The sequence below is a fragment of the Nothobranchius furzeri genome, chromosome 5 (genome assembly GCF_043380555.1).
Source record: "Nothobranchius furzeri strain GRZ-AD chromosome 5, NfurGRZ-RIMD1, whole genome shotgun sequence".
NCBI classification, from domain to species: domain Eukaryota; kingdom Metazoa; phylum Chordata; class Actinopteri; order Cyprinodontiformes; family Nothobranchiidae; genus Nothobranchius; species Nothobranchius furzeri.
Window position 1 is genome coordinate 59,012,983 of NC_091745.1, and position 25,110 is coordinate 59,038,092.

Consider the following 25,110-nt stretch of genomic DNA (forward strand, 5'->3'; position numbering starts at 1 on the left):
TCAGCAGGAACATCTTTTATTAGCAGCGCTACAAACAGAAACAACCTGAATAGCAAGGAATGTCAGCACTCAAAGGGCAGTGAAGTCCACAACTAAAGAACAGGTGCTAAATCTAAACTGGCTGAAGAAAAACTAAACTCTGTGCTCCTTCACCTGCACAGAGGAACCAATCAGCAGCACAATATCTGCTGTCAAACAAAAACTTTCTCCACATATAAAAACACAAACCTGTTGACTTCTCAGCCACCCAGAATCTTCTTCATCTCAGTCACCGCATGACTGTCCCGCCATTAGCATGTACTCGTCCAGCTGTGCGTCCAGATGTCTCCGAGACATGGACATGTAGTCAGCCAGCTCTTTGTCCAGCCTGCTCCTGGATAGGGACATGTACTCATCCAGCTGTGCGTCGAGCTGCTTCTTGGTTGGAACATCTTTTCTGTAAAAGCCACGCCTCTTTACTGCCTTCACTCCACCCCATTGCAGCATCTGACTGAGGTGTCTTTGTCCTGTGAAAGAAAAATGTTTTAAAGTTTCACAACTCTGGTTGAGGCATCAGAACGTTCCTCCTGACTGATGCCAGAAGCAAACAGCAGCATCCCGATTGGGTGACTGAGCAGGACCAGAACCGACAGGACAGCAGACCCAGAGGAACAGTAGAGACCAGTTGAGGGTCTGTGAGCTGTGAGGGTGGGGACAGATGATCGAAACCTAAGGTGTTCATTAAGTGCCAAAACACGTGTACATGGTTTCCACTTGAAACACTAAGCACAAGGAACTCTGGAGTGAAAAATACATCACGTGACATGTATTGTCACGCGCTGCTCAATCAGGGAAGCTCTGGGTCAATATTCAGCTCTAAACTTTGCATTTGGCTTTGTGGCTTTTATTATTTGGGGACTTTCGTGTGTGTGTGTGTTTTAGCGAGCCGTTTCACAGTGGCTGCCGACCGAACCTTTGTTTCCAAAACCTTCCCCCGCATAGTGAGGAAACACCTACGGAGAGCAGTGAGGCCCAATTAGAGAGTGCAATAGGGAGTGTAATCCTGACCAGAGGAGGCATCATGAATTTATATGATAGATTTTTTTCTCTGGACAAGAAATAATTACTGGTAATCAGTATTGGTAACGTTACTTTAAGAAAGTTACTAGTTATAGTTACTGATTACTTTGTCCAAAAAGTTACTCAACTACTTACCGAGTTACAAGATTATAAAAGTAACTAATTACCAAGAAAAATAACTATTTTGTTACTTTTTTCGTTAAAGAATGCAAGAAAAATGGGTTCCCTTCTTAATTGAACTTACTTAATTGACTATAAATTACTACAATATTACAGTATAAATACTAATGACTGCAATATAATAAAATTTATGTCCAATTTCTTTTATAAAACTGAATAATTGCAATAAACGGGCACTTAACAGGAAGAACTACAAACAGGAACATTACATTAATCTAGACTATTAAAATGTCACTGTGTGGTATTTAACAAGACTTCAATCAGCTAAAATTTAAAATAGCAAATAGAAACACCTGTAAAGGTTCCTGAGCCTTTAAATGGTCTCTCAGTCTAGTTAAATTACTGAAATAAATGTAATTTTGCATAGCATTTTAATTTTTCCAGCTTCACATAATTGTGTTTTAGCAGCATTTCTGTTGCTGGTAATCTAGTAATGGTTAAATAAATAAGTAAATAAATATCCTTTAAAAAGACACTAGAAGAGGCAAAAATCTGATGGAGGACTTAAATTTACTAACTTGGGTCAGACCCAACCACAGAAGAGCTGAAGCCGGGTGGTAAACACACACAGGTAGTTCTAATAACACCTGAGCGCCCATAACGTCTGAGAATGATGCATCAGTGTTACAGCGGGACTAAAGACATGATCAGAAACAGGTTGCAGCTGGATGATCTGGGAAGGTAGAAGATCGTGACGTCTGAGTGGTGAACAGGTGAGCGGACCTTCGGGAAGTTCTGATGTCACACCAAGAAGGGCACGGCTGCAGATTCTCACCTGCAGCCGCAAATCTGTGGGTCTGCAGCCGTAGAATATTCGTAACGTCTTCCCCGTTCATCACGGCCGTGATGCGTTGAATGAAAACATCCGCCTCTTTAGCTCCAGTCAGCTGATGACAGCTTCAGCACACTACGCTGCTGAATTAGTACCGCACGCATTTTCTTATCGGTAACAGCGTTATAAAAGAAGACGGTAATAAAATAAATTACTCTTTACTGAAAAAAAAACGTTTTTTTTGTGACGCCGTTATTTTAAACGGCGTTATTCCTATCACTGCTGGAAATGTTGTGGATGACAGGATATGAGCCACCTCTAGATAGAATATTTTTATTTTGAAATTAGACATTTTACACTGAAACGGTGTGATAACCATGGTGATAACTGGCCTATACCTATGGTGACTGCAGAAACTGACGTGTCCCAGAAGCAGCTCACAGGAAAAATAGGACCTTATCTAGCACCTTAGGATTCCCTTTGTCCTAGGAAACCTGACCTGATAGGAAAAATATGCAACCCTCGCCTCTCTGACTGCAGAGTCAAAGGAAGCAGGTCCGGAAAAGTTAGAGGAAAATACTGAATCATGATGTTGGAAAAGGCTGTCCAACTGAACCGAATTCATCGGAGTTACGCTGAGTAGTGTAGGAAAACCCCTACAAGTTTCTTGGCTGGAATCACTATGCCTGAGATTTCCCCAGACGAGCTGGCCGAAGTGATGGGAGTTTGAGCTTCTCCGCTTAGGCTGCTGTCCCTGCAACCCAGGATGGATGGAGAATGGTGCACTTTTGATTCAAAGACCAGTTTTGTGACAGCTGGCTGGGTTAAGGTGATGTACCTGGTTGAAAAGCGCTGATGCAGGTCAACAGATACTCACTCCTCCAGGTGATCCTGGATCCCCATCTATACTTGTTCCTGAAGCTCCAGAAGCCAGCAGGTCTGTAGGCTAACTGGCGGCGGGTTACCTGATGCCACCCAAGTCGAGACCAGATGCTCCTCCTCCTCAGACACATCTTCATTTTCTAAAAATGTCAGGAGGACATTGTAATGGTCTGCACTCAGCAGGGTGGTTCCCTCTTGAGTAACTGGGGTTTACCTGTCTGGTAGCAGCAGCACGTCTCACCCGGTTACTGAAGCTCCACCGCTCACCTGGTCTCTTCGCAGACCAGGCCAGCTTCAGTGATCGTCTTCGCCGTGGCGGAGTTGGGTAAGAGGTCTTGGTAACAGACTGGGTCAGTTGTCTCATCAGAGTCTGAGAGAAGCTGATGAACATAAACAGAACCTTCAGAAGCTTTGAGATGTGTGTGTTGTCATAGCGCAGAAGGTTTCTCACCGCTCGTTCAGGGAAACTGCTGAGGTGCTTCTGAGGAATAAAGGCGCAGGTTGAGATGAATCCATTGGGTTTTTATCTTCAGTGGGTAACCAGAAGCACCTGGGAAGATGGAGTTACCCTGTTTAGTTAGTGTGAGTCTAGGATCAGGACAGATTAGTTAGGATATCTGGATCTGGGTCCATCAGGACATCCTGATGGCAGCAGTAGCTCAAAAGGTAAGAGCGGGTTGTCCAGTAATCGGAAGGTTAGGGTTACAGGTTGCAGGTTCGATCCCAGCCTTCAGACAGAGAATTATGCCGTTGTGTCCTTGGGCAAGACACAAACTTTTTGGCCTGCTGGTGGTGACTGAGTTGTGTGAATGGATGAATGATACACTGTAGTGTAAAGCACTTTGGAGTTCTCTGACTCTGAAAGGTGCTATACAAGTGCGGGTCATTTATCATCATCATTTATCATGACTGGGTCGCCTCTGTCAGAGCGCCCCAGGGCAGCTGTGGCTACATCGTAGCTGATTACCATCAGTGTGTGAATGGATGAATGATACACTGTAAAGCACGCTGGAGTCCTTACTCTGACAAAACAAACCAGTAAGTGTGGGTCATTTATCATGATATCTGAACCTCACTGGACCTGTATATGTAGCAATCTTAGATCCACTAGTTTAAGACCTCAGAACATGGTCTTCTCCTATTTTCCAGAATCAGGATGAAAAGTAACTTGGCGCAGACATCAGAACCACTGATACTGAACATCAGGATTGGGGAAATAACTTATCTTTAATACCTGAGCAGGTGAACCAGTAAGTTTTTGGAACCTTCTCCCTTTGAACTCCAATGTACCCGAACGGTGAAGTCCGGTAATGAACCTATCCTGGACACAAGTGGTTGTTTCTGTTCAGCTGGTAGAATGGTCCCACTCCAGCACCGGTCCTGTGACCTGATATCAATATTTAACCTGATATAGCACCCAAGCTAACCTCAATTGTGTCCAATTAGGCGGTTAGCCAAGTTTCTGGCAGACGATCACTTTTGGCCACAACATATCTTCGTCTGTGAGTTTCTTTCTTTTATGTTTCTACAGTCTCTGGTTTCTTCACACAATTGCGTCTGACATGAATACAATGAACCTGCTAGCCTTACCTCTTCCGAGAAAACCGCCGTCGCGCAGTTTTGTCCAGCTGTGTCCGGATAGTCTCCATAACCTGAGTGGTCTAGAGCAGTTGCGGCGCCAAGGGGGCGCTATAGCTACCCCTGGATTAGTCATCGCTCCCCCCATAGCACCCCCAAGTAAATATTAGTTGTTGTTTTTTTTAATAATTTAATTTTAATTTAAAGTGTGGATGTGATAATATTTAACATACAAAACAAAAATAATAAATAAATTATCATATAGACGGTAAAAACTTAAACCAAAACAGGAAATTGATGTTAACCTTTGACCTCATTTTTCTTCTGCAAACCAAACGAGTGAAAGGTAGAGCTAGTGGTAAAATGGGTCGGTTTTTGTTGCCCAAATTTCCACAGGTTCATTCAGAAACTAATGAATCTTTTGGAAGTGATCTCAGACCTACAAAAATCTACGGATCTGGATGAAGAGTCAACCCTCAACCGCGAGGGTTTTGCCGCTGGAAATGCTAACACAAACGTTAGCTAACCTTGCAACACCATAGATGGTTTTCTGTGTGGCTGTGTCGATGATTTCATGGAAAAGTCAGCGATTTTTCATATGTTTATGATGTATGTTAATGATTGTTTCAGGTGATGTTGAGGTTTTGTGCAAACAACTTCCTCAAAGCTTACATATTTTACGATTTTAACGTAGCATCTTAGTGTAGTGCCAATTCAGGATGTACAGACGCAACTAAGCACAACATTGCACCCTGGGGTCACAAATTGTGATGGGTCGCAGAATTTGTTGTAACACCTGTTCGTTTAACTGAGATTTTATTTTATATGTTTTTCATAGAAAATTTAAAAAAAATTAAGACTTTTTTCAGTTAAATTTTAGTTTAAAATTAAACCGGACGAAAATAATTTAAATATGTAAGGCTTTTCATCGCAGAAACACCACGTATCTCATATTTTACGATTAAAAACGGAATTTGTTGTTTAGCAACACAACAGTTGTTTTATTGTACAATTTGTTCGACTCTACCACTAAAGGGTGCTGTCCTCCCGATGTCCTTTCCTGTCGTCACCAGGTAACCAGGAGCAACCACAGAAGGTTTGTGGTCACGTGAACAGCTTCTGGTTTCAAAATAAGAGTCTGTGACCAGAACTGCTCGAAGGTGAATGAAATATGTGAAGGCAAACAGTGTTTATGAGAACCCGGTTTGACGCTGAATTATCCTGCTGCTGGTTTATAGATCTCATCCCGTTTTCTTTTCTTACGCTGCTTGTTGCTGCTGTAATAAATTCAGGGAGCCGGCCTGCTGATTTAGTTTTGTGGCGCGTGTCAGAACCGTTCCCTCCAGTGGCCGTGCTGTGAGCTTTCGGACTCGGCAATCTAAACTTATTGTTGTAAACCACGCTGGTCGCCGTGCTTCCTGTTATGTCTGGCTGTCGGGGAAGCGTGACACCCCCCACCCCCCTCTCTTTCTCTCTCTCACACACACACACACACCAAGAGGGAGCGCAGACAGACCGCTGTCGGAGGACGTGGAGACACACGGACATCCAGCCTCACCGAACAGAGCTACTTGTAGCAACCGAGCGGGGTGCTGCGGGTGAGTGTTGCAGGAGTCCGCGGAAGGTTCTCAGAGGCATTCAGACCATCATATGTCCTCTCCTTAGTCTCGTCTGTCTGTACTTTTGTCTGACTGTCCATTTGGAAGCCATGTGTGTGTCTTTCCACCTTCCATCCTGCTGATAGAGCGGTCTGTCTGTCTTCTGCTTAGTCCCACATGGCTGTTCTCTTATTTTTCCTTTTTGTCTGTTCACCTGTTTGCCTTTTCTTTTTTGGAAGTCTTGTACGTATTTCTGCCCCCTCGTGGTCCCGATAGTCCCCCCTCTGTCTGTCCTCTCATTTGTCCCTTCTATATGATGCCCTGTTAGTCCACCTGTCTGTATGTCCTTTTGAAATTCCTCTTGGTAGTCCATTCTTTGGTGCTGTGTATCTGTCCTATGATTTGTCCATCGGACTGTCCTACTGTCTGTCCCTCTGTCTTTCTGATTAGTCCCATATGTATGTCCTGTCTGTCTGCACTCTGATCAGTCCGTCTGTCTGTCCTCTTATTAGTTCTGTCTGTCTGTCCACCTGTTTCTTTTTGGAAGTATGTGTTTGTGTTTCTGTCCCCTTGTTGTCCTCCTGAAAATCCTGTCCATCTCCCTATTACCCTGTCCTCCTATCCGCCTCTATGTTCTCCTGTCCATCCTCAAACAGAAAACATCTTCCTCTGTGTCTTGTCTCTGAACGTTTGGAGGGAATCCCTGTGGCATGGCTGCAGAGCAGCAGTGCTACCAGCTGCTGCAGCACATTATTATATATAATAGTCATGTTGTGATGTTTGATTCCAGGTTTCAGATGAAACACTGCACCTCAGCATTAAACATCTCCGTAAGGATGTGATCAACACCTGCTCAGTGACGGTGTGTTGGAAAAACCCTCAAGTATTTCTTCACTTTTTATTTTCTGTGAAAGGAAGTTTCTTTATGTAGAAAATGGTACGTTGACAGTTACTTGATTTGTAACTTTCAATGTAATTCAGCCCCCTTCCAGGTTAGCATGTCTGTGCTTGGCCACGCCCCCAGCAGCTCTGACGCCTGCCTCAGCATTGTCCACAGCTTGATGTGTCACCGGCAGGGCGGGGAGAACGAGGGCTTTGCCAAGCGTGCCATCGAGAGTCTGGTGAAGAAGCTGAAGGAGAAGAAGGATGAGCTGGACTCTCTCATCACAGCTGTTACCACCAATGGTGTGCATCCCAGCAAGTGTGTCACCATCCAGAGGACGCTGGATGGTCGGCTACAGGTAGGAAACGGCAAGGTTGAATGGAAGAACAAGGAAAAGTTGGAGATCAGAGGGCAAAAACACCAAAAATGTCTCTATACCAAAGTAAAGTTTTAAAAAGCATTATCAGCTCTAACCATTTATTCACACCTGTACTCACAGCAGTAGTCACACCTGTACAAAATTCTGTATTTACTCCTGCACTGACACCTGTATTCACATCTGAACTCACACTGGTATTCGCAGCTGTAGTCACATGTGTACACAAACCTGTATTCACTCCTGCACTCACACCTGTACTAACATCTGTAATAACTCCAGCACTCACGCCTATATTCACATCTGTACTCACAGCTGAACTTACATCTGTACAAAAATGTGTGTGCACATCTGTACTAGTTCCTGTACTAACACCTGTAACTCATGCACTCACACATGTATTCATATCTGTACTCACAGCTGATCATCACCTGTACAAAAACCTGTAGTCACACCTGTGTTGACTCCTGTACTCAAGCCTGTACTCACACCGATACTCACTACTGTGCTCCCACCTGTGTTCTGGACTGCATGGCTGTATATCTAATCCTGGCTCTTTGTGGTTCACAGTTTGTTCTCCTGGTAGTTTTGTTCTCTTGGGTCTGATTGTGAAAGGTTCCTCAAACTGTTGAACAGCTGATTAGCAGAAAATATTTCCTAAAGAATTTTTAAAATGTAAACGTTTCTTTGCCGTTTAAATGTTTTTTTGTTAGGCAGATGCATTTTACCAAAGCGACTCAGACCTGAGGATGCAGCAGTGTAGGTTGTTACATAAACATGCATCTTTTTGTCGTACTCTGTACTTTGAGGACCCACCGACAAACTAGCAAAATACTTTTTAGGGAATCAGCTGATTAGAGCTAACATCCTGGTTCCTGTCGAACTGGGTTCTCTGTGGTGTTGCTATGGATCCCACTAAAAAAACAGAAGCTGACTGAGTCTGTGAGAGGCTGCTGGTAGCAAGAGACTAAAGATCCAGTTTAAACTGGTTCTGTTCCAACCTGTAGAATCAGCAGGGGATGAAGAGTGAGTCAGAGAAGGAAAGAAGAACCAAGAGAGGTCTCAGTGCGTTTCTGGATCCTCGGAGCCAGAAAGTAGTCTGGATCTTACTGGTTTGTTTTGTCTGAAACACAGGAAAGGGGAGGAGTTAGCTAAAGCCAGACACTGTGAGTGCATGTGTGTGTGTGTGTGTGTGTGTGTGTGTGTGCGTGCGTGCGTGCGTGCGTGCGTGCGTAGACAGTGGAGGTTGGGAATGTGGACTTGTCTGCTGGATCTGAAACCACAGACTTTTCCACGCTGTAAGAAGTGACACAGTTTTAATCTTTTCAGTTAGTGATGGTCCAGAGCTTGCTGCTGCTGGTCTGGGTCTGATCCAATCAGATGTTTGTGGTTTCATATCCAGATTAGTCCTCCTTCATCACCTGTGTGGGAAACACTCTTCCGATTTTAAATCAGTAGTTTCTTCTCAGACGCTGAGTGTTTTGTCTGCACAGTTCTTTCCTGTCCTTCACCTGTGCACATAGCACCACACCCAGCACACTGTGTATGGATCAGCCACTCTCCAGTATGCTGTTTCACTTTAGGGTCAAAGGTCATGTTTAGATAACATTTAAGAGCTACAACTTAGTTTCAGGTTTCCCTGATAGAACCAACCCAGGCTGCAGCTAAAGGTTAGACATAAACCCAGCTCCTACTGGTTTATTTATCAGGATCCCTACTGGTCCAACTTGACCTTTGACCTTCTCTTTCTGCTGCTACGACTGTCCAGTGTTGGTCGGGTTGGTGCTGATCTGTGTGGTGATCTGGAGATATGAACCCAGTCTTAGGTCATGAGATGTGGGATTATTACCTCATGCATGTGACAACAGTTCCTCACAATCATCATGAGGGGTGGTCCTGGAGTCAGACAGAGACACGCCCACCTGTCCTGTCATCTGATTGGACAGACAAACTGCCTCTGTGATTTCTTGGTTTTGTACAGTACCCTGTCATACCCAAAGTACCCAGTACTGTGTAGTAATCTGTAGTACTATGTTGTACTATGGACCATAGTTGTGCACTGTGTTGGGCAATGTACTAATGTGTAATACTCTTGTACTATGAACTACTCTGTAGTATTTTTTACTAAGCAGGTGTATTCTGTAGTATTCATAGTATTATGAATTCACAGTACTATGGTTTACTATGTACTAATCTGTAGTACTATGTAGTTCTCCACACTACTTTGTAGTACTCAATAATACTATGTTGTACTATGGTCTAATCTGTAGTACTCTAAAGTTTTCCATACTACTCTGAAGTACAACACAATAATATGTGGTACTATGTGCTAATCTTTAGATCTCTATACTACTCTGTAGTACCCCATGCTAATATGTTGTCCCTTGTACTAATATGTAGTACTCTGTAGTTTGCCGTCCCTTAAAAATTAGGTTTTTAATCTCAATGGAACCTTCCTGGTTAAATAAAGAATAAATAAAAATAAATACAACTTTGTAGTACTCCATAGTACCAACAAGGTGTGAATGGGTGAATGACTGATTGTGTTGTAAAGCGCCTTGGGTGGTTCCAGGATTCGAGAAGGCGCCATCTCAAATACAGGCCATTTACCATTACCATTTGATGAAATATTTTCTTTTTTTTTTTCATGACAAATGCATTTTTGCAGACTAAAACAGAACGAAAACAAAAACATACACACCAATAAAGACAACATTATGATGAATATTGATCAACATTTTTGTTGATGAATAAGAGACGAAAATTCACAGAAACCAAAATCCAATTGGAAAACGGAAAACTGAGACTGGGTAAAAGAACCAATCAGCAAATGGAACAGGCGGGACTAGACGAGAAAATAACCAATCAGAGTCCAGAGACGGCCACTGTTTGAAAAAGCTGGCAATAACCAGACATCACATATAGATGTCTATACCGATAACATTTAAGTCTAAAGCGAGAAAATGTCCACGGCTGGGAGAAAAAGCATTAACGGGATACTTTTCAACTTTTTCATATTTTAAAATTATTTTCTTGAGCCACTTTGTGCCAAAAGGACCCCTTACAGGGTTAATAAAGCCTCCCCAGCCCCTATCGCACCCTGTGGCCAGAATATTCCACTTGCAACTTTAGAGTTGCCGGTCCGGTCTGTTGGGACTTGCTGACATACCTGGCGCTGCAGTCTGGTTCCAGAATATTTCCTGCATGTTTTAAATCAATAACACAGCTGAATTGTTTGATTTAGTAATGAATCACTTCTGTGGACACTAAGGAAGGCTGGGGAGACATTTCAGCTGTTAGATTAAGGTGTTAAAAAGACATGCACAGCGAGGAGATAGGTTTTGCATTTGGTTATACAAACTCACACTAGGGGGTGCTAAAAGCAAGCCAAAACTGCCTAGTTTCCCTTCAACATTTCCTTTAAAGAAGTTCAAAATTGTTGTATCAGAAGAAAAATATATATGTCAACTAAAATTAGACTAAAATTAAAACTAATTGGACAGCTAGATTGTGACTAAAATTTAAAGCAGTTTTAGTCAAAAGATTAAGACTAAAACTAAATTAAACTTTCTTGTCAAAAACACTGCACAGTACTATGTACTAATCTGTAGTACTCTGTAGTTCTCCACACTACTGTGTAGTACTGAAGACCATTTCTAATCTGGATTTAGTTTAAACCCTCAGCTTCAGACTGAATCAGCGTCTGCAGCAGCCTGAGGTCAGACATGATGTCATGGTGGTGGTTTGGACTCTTGCATCACCTGGCCCACACACACACACACACACACACACACACACACACACACACACACACACACTCACTCACTGTTTCCATGGTAACCTCTCCAGTGTTGCTCACTGCTCTCTTTTGTTTTTTACGTTTTCAAACAGAAATTTTTTTCTCAGTTATTATGTGTCTGTCCCACCTGTGTGTCTCATCTGTCTCTCCCAACTGTCTGTCCCATCTGTGTGATTCATTTGTCTTTCTTACCTATGCAGGTAGCAGGCAGGAAAGGTTTCCCTCATGTAATCTACGCTCGTTTGTGGCGCTGGCCTGACCTGCATAAGAACGAGCTGAAGCATGTGAAGTTCTGCCAATATGCCTTTGACCTGAAGTACGACAGCGTGTGTGTGAACCCATATCACTATGAGAGGGTGGCGTCACCCGCTCCCACAGGTAACACATCTGCTGTTCTCAAACGAGCATTGTGATTGGTCCATGGGGAATTTGTGATAACCATAGCTTGGTTCATATCAGTGCAGATGCAGAGGTCTCAGTGCAAAACTCACATAAAATAAAAAAAATCAGGCTAGTAAATGAAAACTGTAAAACAAATGCAAATATGTACATTTTGCTGTTTATGAGGAGATACAATATGTTTAAGCTACTAGTTGTGCAGCAGCAACCCTAAATTACACCTAAACGGAAAAGTTACCAAAAAAACTAGCCTAAAATGGGTTTTTGTACCAGGCTGTAATATGTATTTCTTCTGTGAAGTTGGCTTTTTTTAACATGAGAGGCAATGAAAGGTACTGTATTTTTGGAGCCAGCACCTAGCAAATAAGGGGGGAACTGCATTTTTTGTCACTTCCTGGTTGGCTTTAGGTCTGGGATCGGGGTTCTCTCTTGTGTTTATGGTGAATCTGCAAACAAGCTAGGATTTCAACACAAACACGGTCACGCAAAACTCACCCCTCACCTCAGGTATTTTCACTGAGATGCTTCTGCCAGAACAGGCAACCCGCGATGCCGGAGGAAACAAAAGTTCTAAACGCCAGTCGCCATTTTTTAGGTCGAAACATCTTTTGTTGTCTGTGACTTCAAATGTTCTTTTTTTTTAGACTCTAGAGTAGGGGTACACAACCCTGGTTCTAGAGAGCTGCAGTCCTGCTTGTTTTCCAACTAACTTTGTTGTTCCTGCTGTTGATTACCTGGATCAGGTGTGTTCACTCAGTTAGAAGCTGCAAGTTCATGCATGGCTGGAAAATATGCAGGACTGCTGCTCTCTTGGACCAGGGACCCCTACTCTAGAGTGTGCATGCGCTTGATATTGACTATTGTTTCCAACTGAGAAACTTTGAGAGCACGCACAAATATAAAGCTCTGGGGGAAATCCTGGGGTATACACTCAGACATCTGTATACATTTACATGGAGGTTCTTGTGTTTAACAATCTGAAGGCGATAGGTATAAAGACTGTTCTGGACTACTGCACTGCAGGCAGCCTGTGGGCTGAAGGGACAACTTCTCATTGCCTTATAAAGGCCAATTTGTCATGTCCTTCCTCTGTTGAGTCATGGGTTTTTAGAATGTAGAGGGGGGACTCAGGATGCACCCCCATGGACAACCAGTCTTTCTAATAATGATCTGTTTGCTATGATGGAATGTCTGTCAGGACCAGAACCAACGTGTGCTGGTTTTGCCTTCAGATTCTATACCACTGACTTCATGGTTAGCTTCCGGCCGGTAACGAGATGACGTCTGTGCTCGGGTTTGCCGCTCTTTTAAGCTTTTTTCTGCTAACGTTCTCCTTTCTGCCTTGTTTGTGTCTGCAGTCTTTGGTAGTGTCCTGGCTACAATCTCATATAATCACCAGACTCTTTTATCCTTCTGATCATTTGTGATCACCCAAGACATGCCATGGTTTCACCTTCTGCTTTAGTTACGTTCACGGGGTGCTAGAATCGTGCCAAGCACCTCTAGCAGGGTATCTGCAGGTCCTTAAAAAGTCTTAAATTTGCTTTTCCAAATTTAAGGCCTTAAAAATCCTTAAAAATGACTAATATTCCTTAAATAGTTTCCAAAGGTCTTAAATTACCAAAGACCTAATAAACAAGATTCTTTTATTTCCATAACATTTTCGTGAATTTCTAGTTAGTTCAGCATTTTTTGTGTATGATATTGGCGTAAGTGGAACCGTACACATTCGGTTGGTTGTGAAAGGGGGCTATTTTTAGATGAGCACACTAGTGGGAGTTTGCGCCATGGGGAAGCGCAACATTAATGGTAACTGGATGGCTAATCCCACGTTCACGATGTGGTTAGCACCGGTTCCAGGCAATAGCTGGAAATTATAGCTTAAATTTAATTTAAAAAAAAAAGCTTAAATTTGGTCAAAGTGGCCTTAAAAAAGGTCTTAAAAAGTCTTAAATTTGGCTCCCTTAAACCTGCAGATACCCTGTTTAGTGATGTTTTTCCGATCCTGGTGATAAGTCTTAGGAAATGAGGAAGCTGAGCAGGAATGCAGGTGAGAATGATAAGCATGGTTTAGCTAATAAACATTGGTGTGATATCCTAGCTGCGTCTCCTTTTTTTGCAGTCGTCAGGTCCGTTTTCCTGTCAGGCCACGATGCCGGCACGGTTTCTCTGTCAATGTTACCTCAGCAGTTACCCCTATTTTACACAGGAAGCATCAGCGTCACGGAATGGCTGCGGAGAGGTTTACTTGCGAACTGAGTGCCAGTACACACTGGGAGAATCTCAGCCATGGAGCGGCTCCTCTGCCGGGCTTCTCGCTGGACACACAAGATCATAAAATCCCTCGAGACTTGACAAAGGTCATGGCTTGTTTATGCAATCCGCCATTAAACCAAAAAGAAGGAATTCACATTTGATATCACTGTTTGATGTCATATGTCAGATGTTGTTCCTCTCCACTGCCAGGATCAAAGCCATAAAAACACACCGTTGCACTTCTCGAACAATGCTAGGAGTAAATAAGATGTTAGGTCACTTGTATTGACATAAGTTTCATAGACATTAAATAGCATTGCTGCAATAGTCTTTTATTTTTTAAATTACTGGAGGTTTTACGAAACGTGTAATTTCCTTTCTAGCCTTATGTTGACTGCGGAAATTAATGTGTCCCAGAAGCGGCTCCAAACTCAATCCTATCTTTAGCGGTGCTGCGAGCAACTTCTGAAAATTTCCGCATCACAGCTGGTTTGAATTACCCCATAAACTATAATGAATTTTATTTGAAGCAGTGATGTTCCGCTGCCATTCCGCACTGCTAATGCTTCCAGTGTGAAGTAGGAGTAAGGACCTGTTCTACTGTGTTCTGGTTTATCGTCCATCTGGTCCAAACAGTTCTTTCTTTCAGGAGTTTAGTGACGTTTTATCCTCCACCATGAAGCTGTCCAGACTGGTTATTGTTGGTGATTTTAACATTCACATTGAGGATGACCCATACCACTTTGCCAGGAGCTTCTCCAGCCTCATGGACTCTTTCATTTTTACTCAGCATGTTTCTGGCCCCACACAAACCAGGGGCATGCGTGGTTTTAGCCTGGGTTGAAATATTGACCAAGAACATTTATATCTCAGATCATCGTTGCATTTTCGTTATCATCATCATCAGTTTTATTTATATAGTGCTTTCTAGCTCACTTTAGTCAGCCCCAAAGTGCTTAACACAACAAGTAAAAAGACATTATAAATACACCAAACATGCAGAATCAAAATGACTGTAACACAACTACAATACAACTAAAAGACAAACCTGCCTAATTAAAAGATAATGAGTAAAAATGTGTCTTCATCCTAGATTTAAAAACTTCAAATGATGGCACTGTTCAAATAGCTAAAAGCAGAGCATTCCACTCAGAGCCCAAACACCAAGAAGGCTCCCCCACCTCGTGATTCTAGCTTTTATCTTGGTATAGACAGCAGACACTAGACTGTAGACCTCAGTGAACGCATCAACACATTCTCACACCCAAGGCGTCAAAATATGACGTGTGTGACCAAGCCTCAATATATGACGATTCAGGACACCCCAGCGCGTCAGGAGATGACGATCAGGGACAAACTGCTGACGCAGCGTCCCAGAGCATCGGTATCCGACGCTGGTGCTGAGACGGACATTAGAACCACTTGTGAACTACTTAACCTTCCCCTCACCCTAATCCTAACCTTAAGGTCACAGTTTATGGACCTTAAGGTTAGGATTGGGGTGAGGGGAAGGTTAAATAGTCGAATAATGTTCATGTGGCCACGCGCGTCAAACAGTGATACCAGCGGACCCACGTGTCCCAGTGTGTCCCTGATCGTCATGTCCTGACGCGCTGGGGCGTCCCGAATCATCATATGTTGAGGCTTGGTCACACGTGTCATATTTTGACGCCTTGGGTGTGAGAATGTGTTGAACTAAACACATGCATAGGAGCATGGCAGTTTGCAAGTGGCTGAAGATAGACTGGCGCCTCCCCAGATAAAGCTTTAAAAACAAAGACTAAAACCTTAAAATCAATTCTAAAATGGACTGGCAGCCAGTTTAAGTCAGCCTGCACTGGGTTGATGTGGTCCCTCCCCCTTGTACCAGTCAGAAACTTAGCTGCTGTATTTTGCACCAACTGCAATCTATTTATGGAAGCCTCTCCCCAGTTTCAAGCCGCAAGCATCAGCAGAATGGAACAGCAGCGGAGTGGCTCACTTGCGAACTTCAAAACGGTCCTTTTCACACCGGGAGAGTCTTGGCCACGGCATGGCTTCCTCGCTGCGCCTCACTGTACTCGCGAGATTCTACAATCCCTTGAGACTTCCGAGACCTTCCTCGCGAGACAACAAATTCCCTTGAGATTTCCGCCATCCTTCCTCATTGAGAGATCACAACCCCCGCGAGGAATCACATTGTTGCACTTCTCAAAAGAAACGGGTGGTAAACAAAGCCGTTCGGTCACACGTGCTGACATAAGTTATATATAACATCGCAACGTTGCATTTTATTTTGACAATAACCGGGGATTTTACACTGAAACCGTGTGTGGTTTCCTGTCTCGCACAATGTAAACTGCGGAAATTGACGTGTCCAAGGAGCGGCTCGAATTCGATCCTATCTTTAGCGGCGTGTGCTTATCAATCTACACCCCCAAGCTGGTCACCAACCCAGTCTCCATAAATGAAAGTTTGGCTAAATCCCGAGGAGCCATCCAACTATTCCCTGAGCCTGACAATAAACACAGATTTAGCTTAATATTAAACAGAGAAGGTTATATGCTAACCAGATTTAAACTTCCTCTAAACAGTTTATGAGTGGCTGTAAGCCATCACAGGAGCATTTTGAGATAGGACAACAAATTTTGGAAATCATCTGCGTAAAGGTGAAACCTGACTTTATACTTCTGAAAGAGCAGTCCTAACGGTAATAAATACAGCGAGAACAGCAAGGTTCCAAGGATAGAACCCTGTGGTACCTCCCAAAGGAGAGGCTAACAGAGATACTCCTGTGCGTCAGATAAGATCTAAACTATTCTAGTGCAGTTCCTGTAATCCTGACCCACTTTTCAAGCCGGTCCAAAAGGATTCTGTGGTCCACCATATCAAAGCAACTGACAAGTCAAGGAGAAGCAAAATCACAGGATCCCTCTCATCATTGAACAAAAAAATATCATTAAGAACTGATAAAAGAGTAGATTCTGTGCTATGACCTGCTTTAACCTGATGGAAAATCTCTAGGATCTTGTGTTGCGCCAGGAATATTATTAGCTGGTTGTAAACCCTGAGTTCAAATATTAACCAAGAACATTTATATCTCGGATCATCATTGCATTTTCTTTTAACTTGTCAGTTTCTGTGTCCCCGTCTCCTGGTCGCTGTTTTGTTTAGATCTCGTTTTCTTAATGAGCGCACAGCTAGCAAATTTCTGCTGCTTTCAATCCACCTTTAACTACTACTACTCACTTTAACAAGAACTGCCTCTCTGTTCTAGAGCGCTTGTGATTTTTTTTAAATAAATTTGTTTTTATTTTTTGTTCTTGTGAAGCGCCCCGTGATTTTTATCCTGATAAACGCGATATAAAATGTTTCTTCTTCGTCTTCTTTAGGTTCTGATCAAACCAGAGTAGTTCTGGGCTATGCTGCAGTGCCCCCTGCTGTCTGGATCACCTGAATCTCTCATAAGGTTCACAGTACTTTTATGGAGCTTTAGTTTCTGTTTGAGTCGGAAAAATCTGGTATCTGTTCTAGAACTACTTGGACTACATTTTTAGTTCTGGCTTATCCTAAAGACCATAGGTAAACTTGTAAAAATGTAAAAAAAAAATAAAAAATAAAAAGTTCACTCAGTTAAAACTGTTAAAAATCACAGTCATTAAACCCCAGAGGATAAAATACTAATAAAACTGCAGTAATAACTGAACTAATATTTTTAACCTGTGCTAATTAAAGCAGTTGTGACTGAAACAGTAATGACTGGAACTAAAACAGGTAACTGAAGCAATAACAGATAAGAGGAAATAATAGAAAAAAGGAAACTTAAAAACAGCAGCAGGACAAGCTGCACAAAAAGCACTCATCTTAGGCCAGCATTAACACCAACAGAACCATCGATGCTTTAAAGAAGCACATTACCACAGATGTCGTGGACAACAACACATCTGTGTTGTTTCAGCAGACTGTCACGTTTCGGGGATGTTTAGGACCCAAATATGCAGATACCCAGGATGGCACGAGGCAGGATATGATATAAGAAAAAATCCTTTATTGGAGGAGCCAAAAAATAAAATAAATCCAAAGGCAGTCCAAAAACTAGAGACCAAAAACACAGGAGGCTAGAGAGGGCCGAGATCAAAAACACTGGAGACTAGACAAGACTGACAGAATACAAACAATGGACTGACAAGACACTGAGACAAGACAGGGCTTAAATACACAGGGAGGATGAGAGGGAGATGAGCTGCAGGTGTGTGGGGTGTGGGAGGAGGACCAGGTGAAGGCAATGACTAATCAGGGGAGAAACTAACTTGACCTAAGAATAAAACCTAATGCAAAAGAGCAGGAAACATAACTACAATTCAAAGGGGGGGGGGGGGGAATAATAAACACTGATGGGAAAAAACATACTAAATCAGAAAGGCTGTAAATAAAGGAAATGACCTGAGAAACCTAGAGGGCTGGAGATCTAGGGGCAAATGGGGAAAACCAGAAGACACATGAGGAAGACGTAGACATGACACATGAGGGTGCTAGGACACAAATGGAGCACCTAGAGATGATGGAGAAACACCAGGAGGCACATGAAGGAAGAGGCAGACGCAGACCATGGCAGACTGTGTAACCCTTAATGCAATGGTACTGGGACATCGTGCAACCTGCTGTTTTTTCCGTCTCTGGGTTCTGTTTTCTGCTGGATCTTATGGTTTATTTATCTGACCATAATGAATCAGCCGGTATCCTGCTAAAATTACACATTCTCCATATATGGGCATGCTTTCGGGAAGTGACGTGCTCCGGTTACCTATTTTTGAATCCATTTGAGCTGAGAAAAGCTAGTCAGACCAGAATGTGTTTGTTTTGTCTTTAATCAGCTTCAATCTCTTAACCCTCCCACTGTCTTTATGGGTGACCCTGCTAGGAAAGTTGACCATTGAGCAGGATTGATGGTTTATCCCTTGAGGTCCACATGGTAGGGGTGAGGTGGTGCTCACTCCTCACCCCTGCCACATGGACCAAAGGGATAAACCATCAACCCTGCTCAATGGTCAACTTTCCTCGCGGGGTCACACCCATTAGGACAGTGGGAGGGTTAAATGTCCTGATGTCCATTTCACATCATGCTGATTCTTCAGAAATATTAAGAAGTTCCTGCTGGACTCGAGCCCTGATAGCTGAGCTCAGCTAATGGTGGTGATGTTAGCTCTGTAAACAACAACAGGGTTCCACGTAAACAAGCTCTTTGTTTGATAGGACAATAAAATTGTCCCACAAAGTTTGTTCCATTATTTATTTATTAGGAATCTGGATAAACAATAAAAATAAACACCACCTTCCTTGTCTTCATTCAGGTCCTCAGTCTCTGGTAAAGGAGGAGTTCATGCAGGACTGTCTGCAGATGGACCTGCCCCCTCACTCTGACCTGTACACCCAGCACCATCCTATGAACATGTATCCCAGCATGCCTCTGTGTCCTCCAGGTAAGTGTCTGTAGTCTGTCCTCTGCTGTGTCTCAGAATGTGGACTCTGTTGATGCTGCAGTGTCTACTGTAGGACCAAGCTCCTTGACACCATCAGGTCTGACCACTGGGGAGGTCGGCGAGGCTCTGGAAGGACCAGGTCTCCTGCATGTCACCCTGCCTCGGACCCACGGGAGCCAGACCACCCCACCTCTCACTCCACAGCCACTTCACCCTTCTGCCCCCACCTCCCCACACCAGCAAAGCCCGGAGTATAGCAGTTCCCCTAAAACTGGTATGTCACCTCACCTGTCTGGTGGTGCGCGTAACCGGAGCAGATAAGAACCAATTAGTTTGCCGGGACCAACTTTATGAGATTTTCTGTGTCTCTGCAGCCACCTGGACAGGCAACAACTCCACCCCCTTCACCCCTGCAGGACATCATTATAATGGGCGGAGTCACACACAGCAACCAGCATTACATCATCTTCACCACACCCCTAATACTCACTTCTGTATGAATCTCAAACATCAGGGTTGTTTAAGTGGTTCTGGACTCTATAGGTCTGACCGTCTGTGTCCCTGCAGGGTCGCAGCATCATCCTACCACCCCATACCCACAGCCTGTGTCCAACCACCCAGGTGAGTCAGCTGTAGACAAAATGTCCCAGTTTAGAAAGTTGGAAAATCCCCCCACTCTCTCTCTCTCTTCTCTCTCTCTCTCTCTCTCTCTCTCTCTCTCTCTCTCTCTCTCTCTCTCTCTCTCTCTCTCTCTCGCTTGCTCTCTGTCTCTCTCTCACACTCTCTCTCTTTCTCTCTCTCTGTCTCTCTCTGTCTCAGGCCTAACCCTACTCCCACCTCCTACTCTGCCCTGCAGGTCCTGAGTTTTGGTGCTCCATCTCATATTTTGAGCTGGATGTTCAGGTTGGTGAGATGTTTAAGGTCCAGTCCAGCTGTCCTCTGGTGACTGTGGACGGGTATGTAGACCCTTCAGGTGGAGATCGATTCTGTTTGGGACAGCTGAGCAACGTCCACCGCACTGCAGCCAGTCACCGGGCCAGGTGACCAATTCAGTCCCGTCCTAACCAACCCCACCCAAATCAGATTTAGCTTTAGACCAGTTCAGACTAGCAGGGGGAACTGCAGGCCAATCCTCACCTTCTGTTTTAATGCTGCAGACTTCACATAGGTCGGGGGGTTCAACTTGAATGTCGAGGAGAAGGGGATGTGTGGATGCGTTGCCTCAGCGACCATTCGGTGTTTGTTCAAAGTTACTACCTGGACCGGGAGGCGGGCCGAGTTCCAGGTGATGGAGTTCATAAGATCTACCCCGGAGCTTATATCAAGGTGAACCACCACATCCTGTTTCCTGCTTTATTTTGAAAAGGACTGACATGACTTGATAACATAATTTCCTCCCCTGTTTTCAGGAAATCAGTTCTCATTCTTTTCTGTCATTTCCTGTTTAGAGCAAGTTGATCTATTTGTTTCAGTGATTTTTCTGTTCATTATTCCCACATGGTGTCCCACAATAGGGGCCACTACTGTTCCTCCTTAATCTGGTCCTTCTTCAGCACACCCTGAACTATTTTAAAGGAATCTCCTACCATCTTTATGCAGATGACATCCAACTGTACATCTCCTTTAAGCCCCATGAGATGCAGCTGTTACATACCTGCTTGGACTATTAAAACCTGGATGGCTGGGAACTTTCTACAGCTGAATGATGACAACAAGACTGATATCCTCATCTGTGCCCCAGACAAGCTGGTTCCCAAACTCAGAGACTCTTGATCAGCTTTCTTCTCTCACCAAACCCTCTGTCAGGTGTGACCTTTGACCCAGCCCTCACCTTGGATTCTCATGTCAGTTCTCTTGTTCGCTCTTCCTTCTTCCATCTCAGGAACATTGCTAAGCTGAGTCTCATTCTGTCTTGAGACAGTTATCCACACCTTCATCTCCTCACGCTTAGACTACTGTAACTCTCTTTTCACGTGTCTGAGCAGAACCTCCCTGAACCGTCTACAGGTGGTTCAGAATGCCTGTGCTCGGCTTCTGACCAAGTCCTCCAAACACATCCACATCACCTCGCTTCTCCTCCAGCTTCACTGGCTGCCAGTCAACTTCAGGGTTCATTTCAAGATCCTGGTTCTGGGTTTTAGGGCCTTACACAGGCTCTACACTGAAAGCATCGGTAGCACTGAACGGTTTACTTGCGACAATCGCTGCACTTGAGTGCACACCGGGAGAGTCTCAGCAGTGAAGTGGCTTCTTCACTCAACTCGCAAGATCACACAATCCCTTGAGACCTCAAAGGCTATGATTTGTTTATGCAATCTGCCATTAAAACAAAAAGAAGGAAATCATGTTGCTAATGCTGTTTGATGTCAAATATGATGTTCCTCTCCACTGCCAGGAATAAAGCCATGAGCACACACAGCGGTGCGGCATGCCGCTCCTGGGATGCGTCTGAAAATTGCCATGTCGTGGCTGGTTTGTTACGCTCCATAGACTATAACGGATTCTATTTGAAACATTGCCGTTTTGCTGCCGTTCCGTGCTGCTGATGCTTTCAGTGTGCAGGAGGAGTCACATGGACAAGCACCATCTTACATTGGTGATCTTCTCAGTTCCTACACCTCCGGCAGGACCCTGAGGTCCAGTGACCAAAGCCTACTGGTTGTGCAGCGCACTGGAACTCTCTTCCCCTGAGCCTGAGATCAGTGGACTCAGTGGCCTCCTTTAAAAAGCAGCATAAAACTCACCTGTTCATCCTTTTGTTCCTCACTGGCGTATTTTCATGCTTCTGTTTTTGTCCTTGTTGTATTTTTTCAGGCAACTGTGTTTTCTTTTTCATTTTCATTCTTATTTTTAAATCTTTTTTTTTCTTCTTCATTATCATTCTTGAATGATCATTCATCAACTTTCGTCTTCTGTGTGTCTGTCTTTCCCATAATCCTGTCTCACCTGTGTGTCTGTCTCATCTGTCCATCTGCAGGTGTTTGACCTGCGACAGTGCCACAGACAGATGCAGCAGCAGGCCGCAGCAGCTCAGGCATCTGCAGAGCCTCAAACAGCTGCAGTTGTTGGTGCAATTCCTGGTCTAAACACTGTGGGGACAGTTGTACCTGCTGCCAGTGAGTATCTCCAGTCGTGCTCTGAACACCTGACTGAATCTTATAGGTTTTGTTTTTATTGCAGCTTTGGCTTCTCCCTCAGGTGTGTGCTCAGCTGCAGGTCTGGGCGTAGACGACCTGCGCATGTTGTGCATTGTGAGACTGAGTTTTGTCAAAGGTTGGGGATGCGACTACCCACGACAAAGCATCAAAGACACCCCCTGCTGGCTAGAGGTTCATCTGCACCGGGCGCTGCAGCTGCTGGACCAGGTGCTGCACACGCTGCCGCTCCGAGAACACACAGTCACCTGATAACACACACCTGACTACTGCCACCACCTACCGACCTGCGCTGACCTTCTCGATAACACCTACATCTTCTACAAGATTCTTTGACTTCCCCCTTACCTTTGTCACACAAATGTTGGTATCGGTTTGGTTGATCACAACTTTCCAGACATTTTGCAGTGTTTCTGTTGTAATAGCATCCAGCGGTTGGTTGGTTGGTTGGCACAGAGAAATCAGATTGTTTCTGTTAAGTGTTGCAGACATGACAATTCAGTGGCACCCCTTGTGGCATGTCCCATTATAGTCACAAGGCCCGCCCCCTTTCTATATGTGTGTTCCCTGATCTGTGATCAGGTTTGCATCCAGGTATGAGAGAAGTCTCTGGGCCACATTCAGGGTCAGGTTAGACTGGACTCTGGTTACCATGCCGACTGAACCTCAAGGGTCATGCTGCCCTACGTCCCACCAAAGTTAGGGAATCCCTGTCAGCTGACCCTTTATTGCGAAAAAATCAGCTGATACCAAAAACCAGAAGTGAATCTTTATTTTAGAGGACAGTTCATATAATGCGTCTGAGACTTTATTTATTCCTATTGATCATCTACCAAAGATCCATTTCATTTTCATTACACCAATTCTGTTTCCTCTCTGACCAGTCAGACTATTTATTCTCTCGTCGGTTTGATTTATTTTCAGCTTTTTATCACAGTGATTATTTGAAACACTTTTATACTGAAGAGTCTGTACTGTCTGCTGTTTGTTCTAATTAAAGCATTCACATGAACAAGTCTCTCCTGAAACAGATTCCTTCTTGTGAAGTAGAATTTCTCTCAGCTCATTAGATGAGAAGTTCTTTTCTGATTGGTGCTCGGTGTCGGGAGCACATGGCGATTGGAGGATTTGAGATAAATAATAAAACCGCAAAAAAGTTTGATTCAGTTATATTCATATCTATTAAATATCAAACAGTGAACTGCTGAATTTATGGTGTCGTAAAACTGACCTGAAGTCAGCAGAAATATTGCATTAATAATGTTTTCAGATGAAATGTTAATTCCTTGTCCAATCCAATCCTGATTTATTTATATAGCACATTTAATAACAGCATGACAGCTGACCAAAGCCCTTGACATGCAATAAAAGGAAACAAGATAAAACAGTCGAATCAAGAGGTAGAAAAAGAACTGAGGAAAACAACACAAGGGAAATATCTGGTAATGGCTAAAATTTTAATAAAATCAACAACAAAAAAGTGCTAAAAACAACATAAAAATACTACACAATAAATAAATAAATTTAAAAGTTAGAAAGTATGAAACGATAAAACTTGTAAACAATCTCGCCAGCTACAGTTTGTCTATAGGATCAAGTACTAAAAGCGATGGTGAAGTAGTGGGTTTTGAGACCAGATTTAAACAGATCGGTAGATGTGGCTGAATGAACTGAGAGTGGCATGCTATTCCAAAGCTTCGTGAACAAATGCACGTTCACCACGAGTATTGTACTGCATTTTTGGAATGCACAGCAAGAGTTTGTCAGGCGAGCGAAGAGACCTGGAGGGAATATAGGAATTCTGGAGTTCTGCTAGGTAATCAAGACCCAGGTTATGTATGATTTTGAAAGTAAAAAGAAGCATTTTGAATTTTACTCTGTAAGTCACTGGGAGCCAGTGCAGCTCAGCTTGAACTTGGGTGATGTGACAATATTTCTTTGTTCCAGTGAGGAATCTGGCAGCAGCGTTTTGGAGCTTCTGAAGGTTGCCAATCACAGTCTCATTGACACCTATCAAAGGAGAGTTAGCATAATCAAACCTAGAGGTAATAAAGGCGTAAGTGACAGACAGACTCCAGATGTTTTCGTTTCAGAATATTCTTAAGAGGCCTTATTCATGCGTAGATGAAAAAACGACTTCACGGTAGCATTTATCTGTCAAACTAGTGACAGATCTGTATCCAGTTTAACCCCCAGACTGATCACCGTGGGGCTAACATTTACAGGAAGAGGAGGGCCTGAATTTATTTCATGTACAGATCTAGGTCTGAAAATCAACTGAGGAAATTGGAGGATAGCCATGCTCTGATGTCTGAAAGGCAATCATTCATAGAGCTAATGGACCCAGGTTGATCCAGTAAGGTCTGACAATCATCAGCTTACAGATGATAATGTAGGGCTTGTTAGAGCCAAGGGGTAACATGTATATTGTGAATAACAGTGGTCCAAGTGTTGATCCTTGTGGAACACCCCGTGGAAGTGGAAGATAAGATGATGAGTAGTCACCAATGTGGACACAGAAAGATCAATGTTAGGTATGATGAAGCAATTTCCTGCCAGGAAAACAGAGGGCATAGCACTGTTCTAGGCTATCCGGTCCAGGACAGCACATTTACTATTGTGTTTATATTGTGTTTTTTGTATTTCTAGACTTTTTAATGCGGACAAATTTGTCCCTTCATTCTCCTCCACCTCTTCATGTGCTCACCACCTGT

General features: G+C 43.6%; 2 protein-coding genes across 4 annotated transcripts; one reads left to right on the forward strand and one right to left on the reverse strand.

The window, feature by feature from the left end:
- On the reverse strand, positions 1–5,519 carry LOC107379098 (uncharacterized). Of its 2 annotated transcripts, none has more exons than XM_054740690.2 (5): positions 5,499–5,519; positions 3,345–3,443; positions 3,108–3,273; positions 2,889–3,033; positions 1–506 (listed from the first exon to the last, which is right to left on the reverse strand). In XM_054740690.2, the coding sequence occupies exons 2-5, from the start codon at positions 3,407–3,409 to the stop codon at positions 265–267; spliced, it is 618 nt and encodes a 205-aa protein (XP_054596665.1). In that variant the 5' UTR covers positions 3,410–3,443; positions 5,499–5,519; the 3' UTR covers positions 1–264. The 2 variants fall into 2 exon arrangements, with proteins under 2 accessions (XP_054596665.1, XP_015805177.1); XM_015949691.3 differs by lacking the exon at positions 5,499–5,519 and adding an exon at positions 4,484–4,590.
- Positions 5,520–5,932: 413 nt separating this feature from the next.
- Positions 5,933–22,880, forward strand: LOC107379013 (mothers against decapentaplegic homolog 4). 2 transcript variants are annotated; one of them, XM_015949563.3, is made up of 12 exons: positions 5,933–6,069; positions 6,860–6,931; positions 7,051–7,310; positions 11,328–11,505; positions 19,113–19,241; positions 19,315–19,515; positions 19,616–19,735; positions 19,809–19,862; positions 20,098–20,281; positions 20,399–20,567; positions 22,219–22,357; positions 22,422–22,880. In XM_015949563.3, the coding sequence occupies exons 3-12, from the start codon at positions 7,068–7,070 to the stop codon at positions 22,646–22,648; spliced, it is 1,644 nt and encodes a 547-aa protein (XP_015805049.3). In that variant the 5' UTR covers positions 5,933–6,069; positions 6,860–6,931; positions 7,051–7,067; the 3' UTR covers positions 22,649–22,880. The 2 variants fall into 2 exon arrangements, with proteins under 2 accessions (XP_015805049.3, XP_015805050.3); XM_015949564.3 differs by having other exon boundaries at positions 22,440–22,880.
- Positions 22,881–25,110: the final 2,230 nt, after the last annotated feature.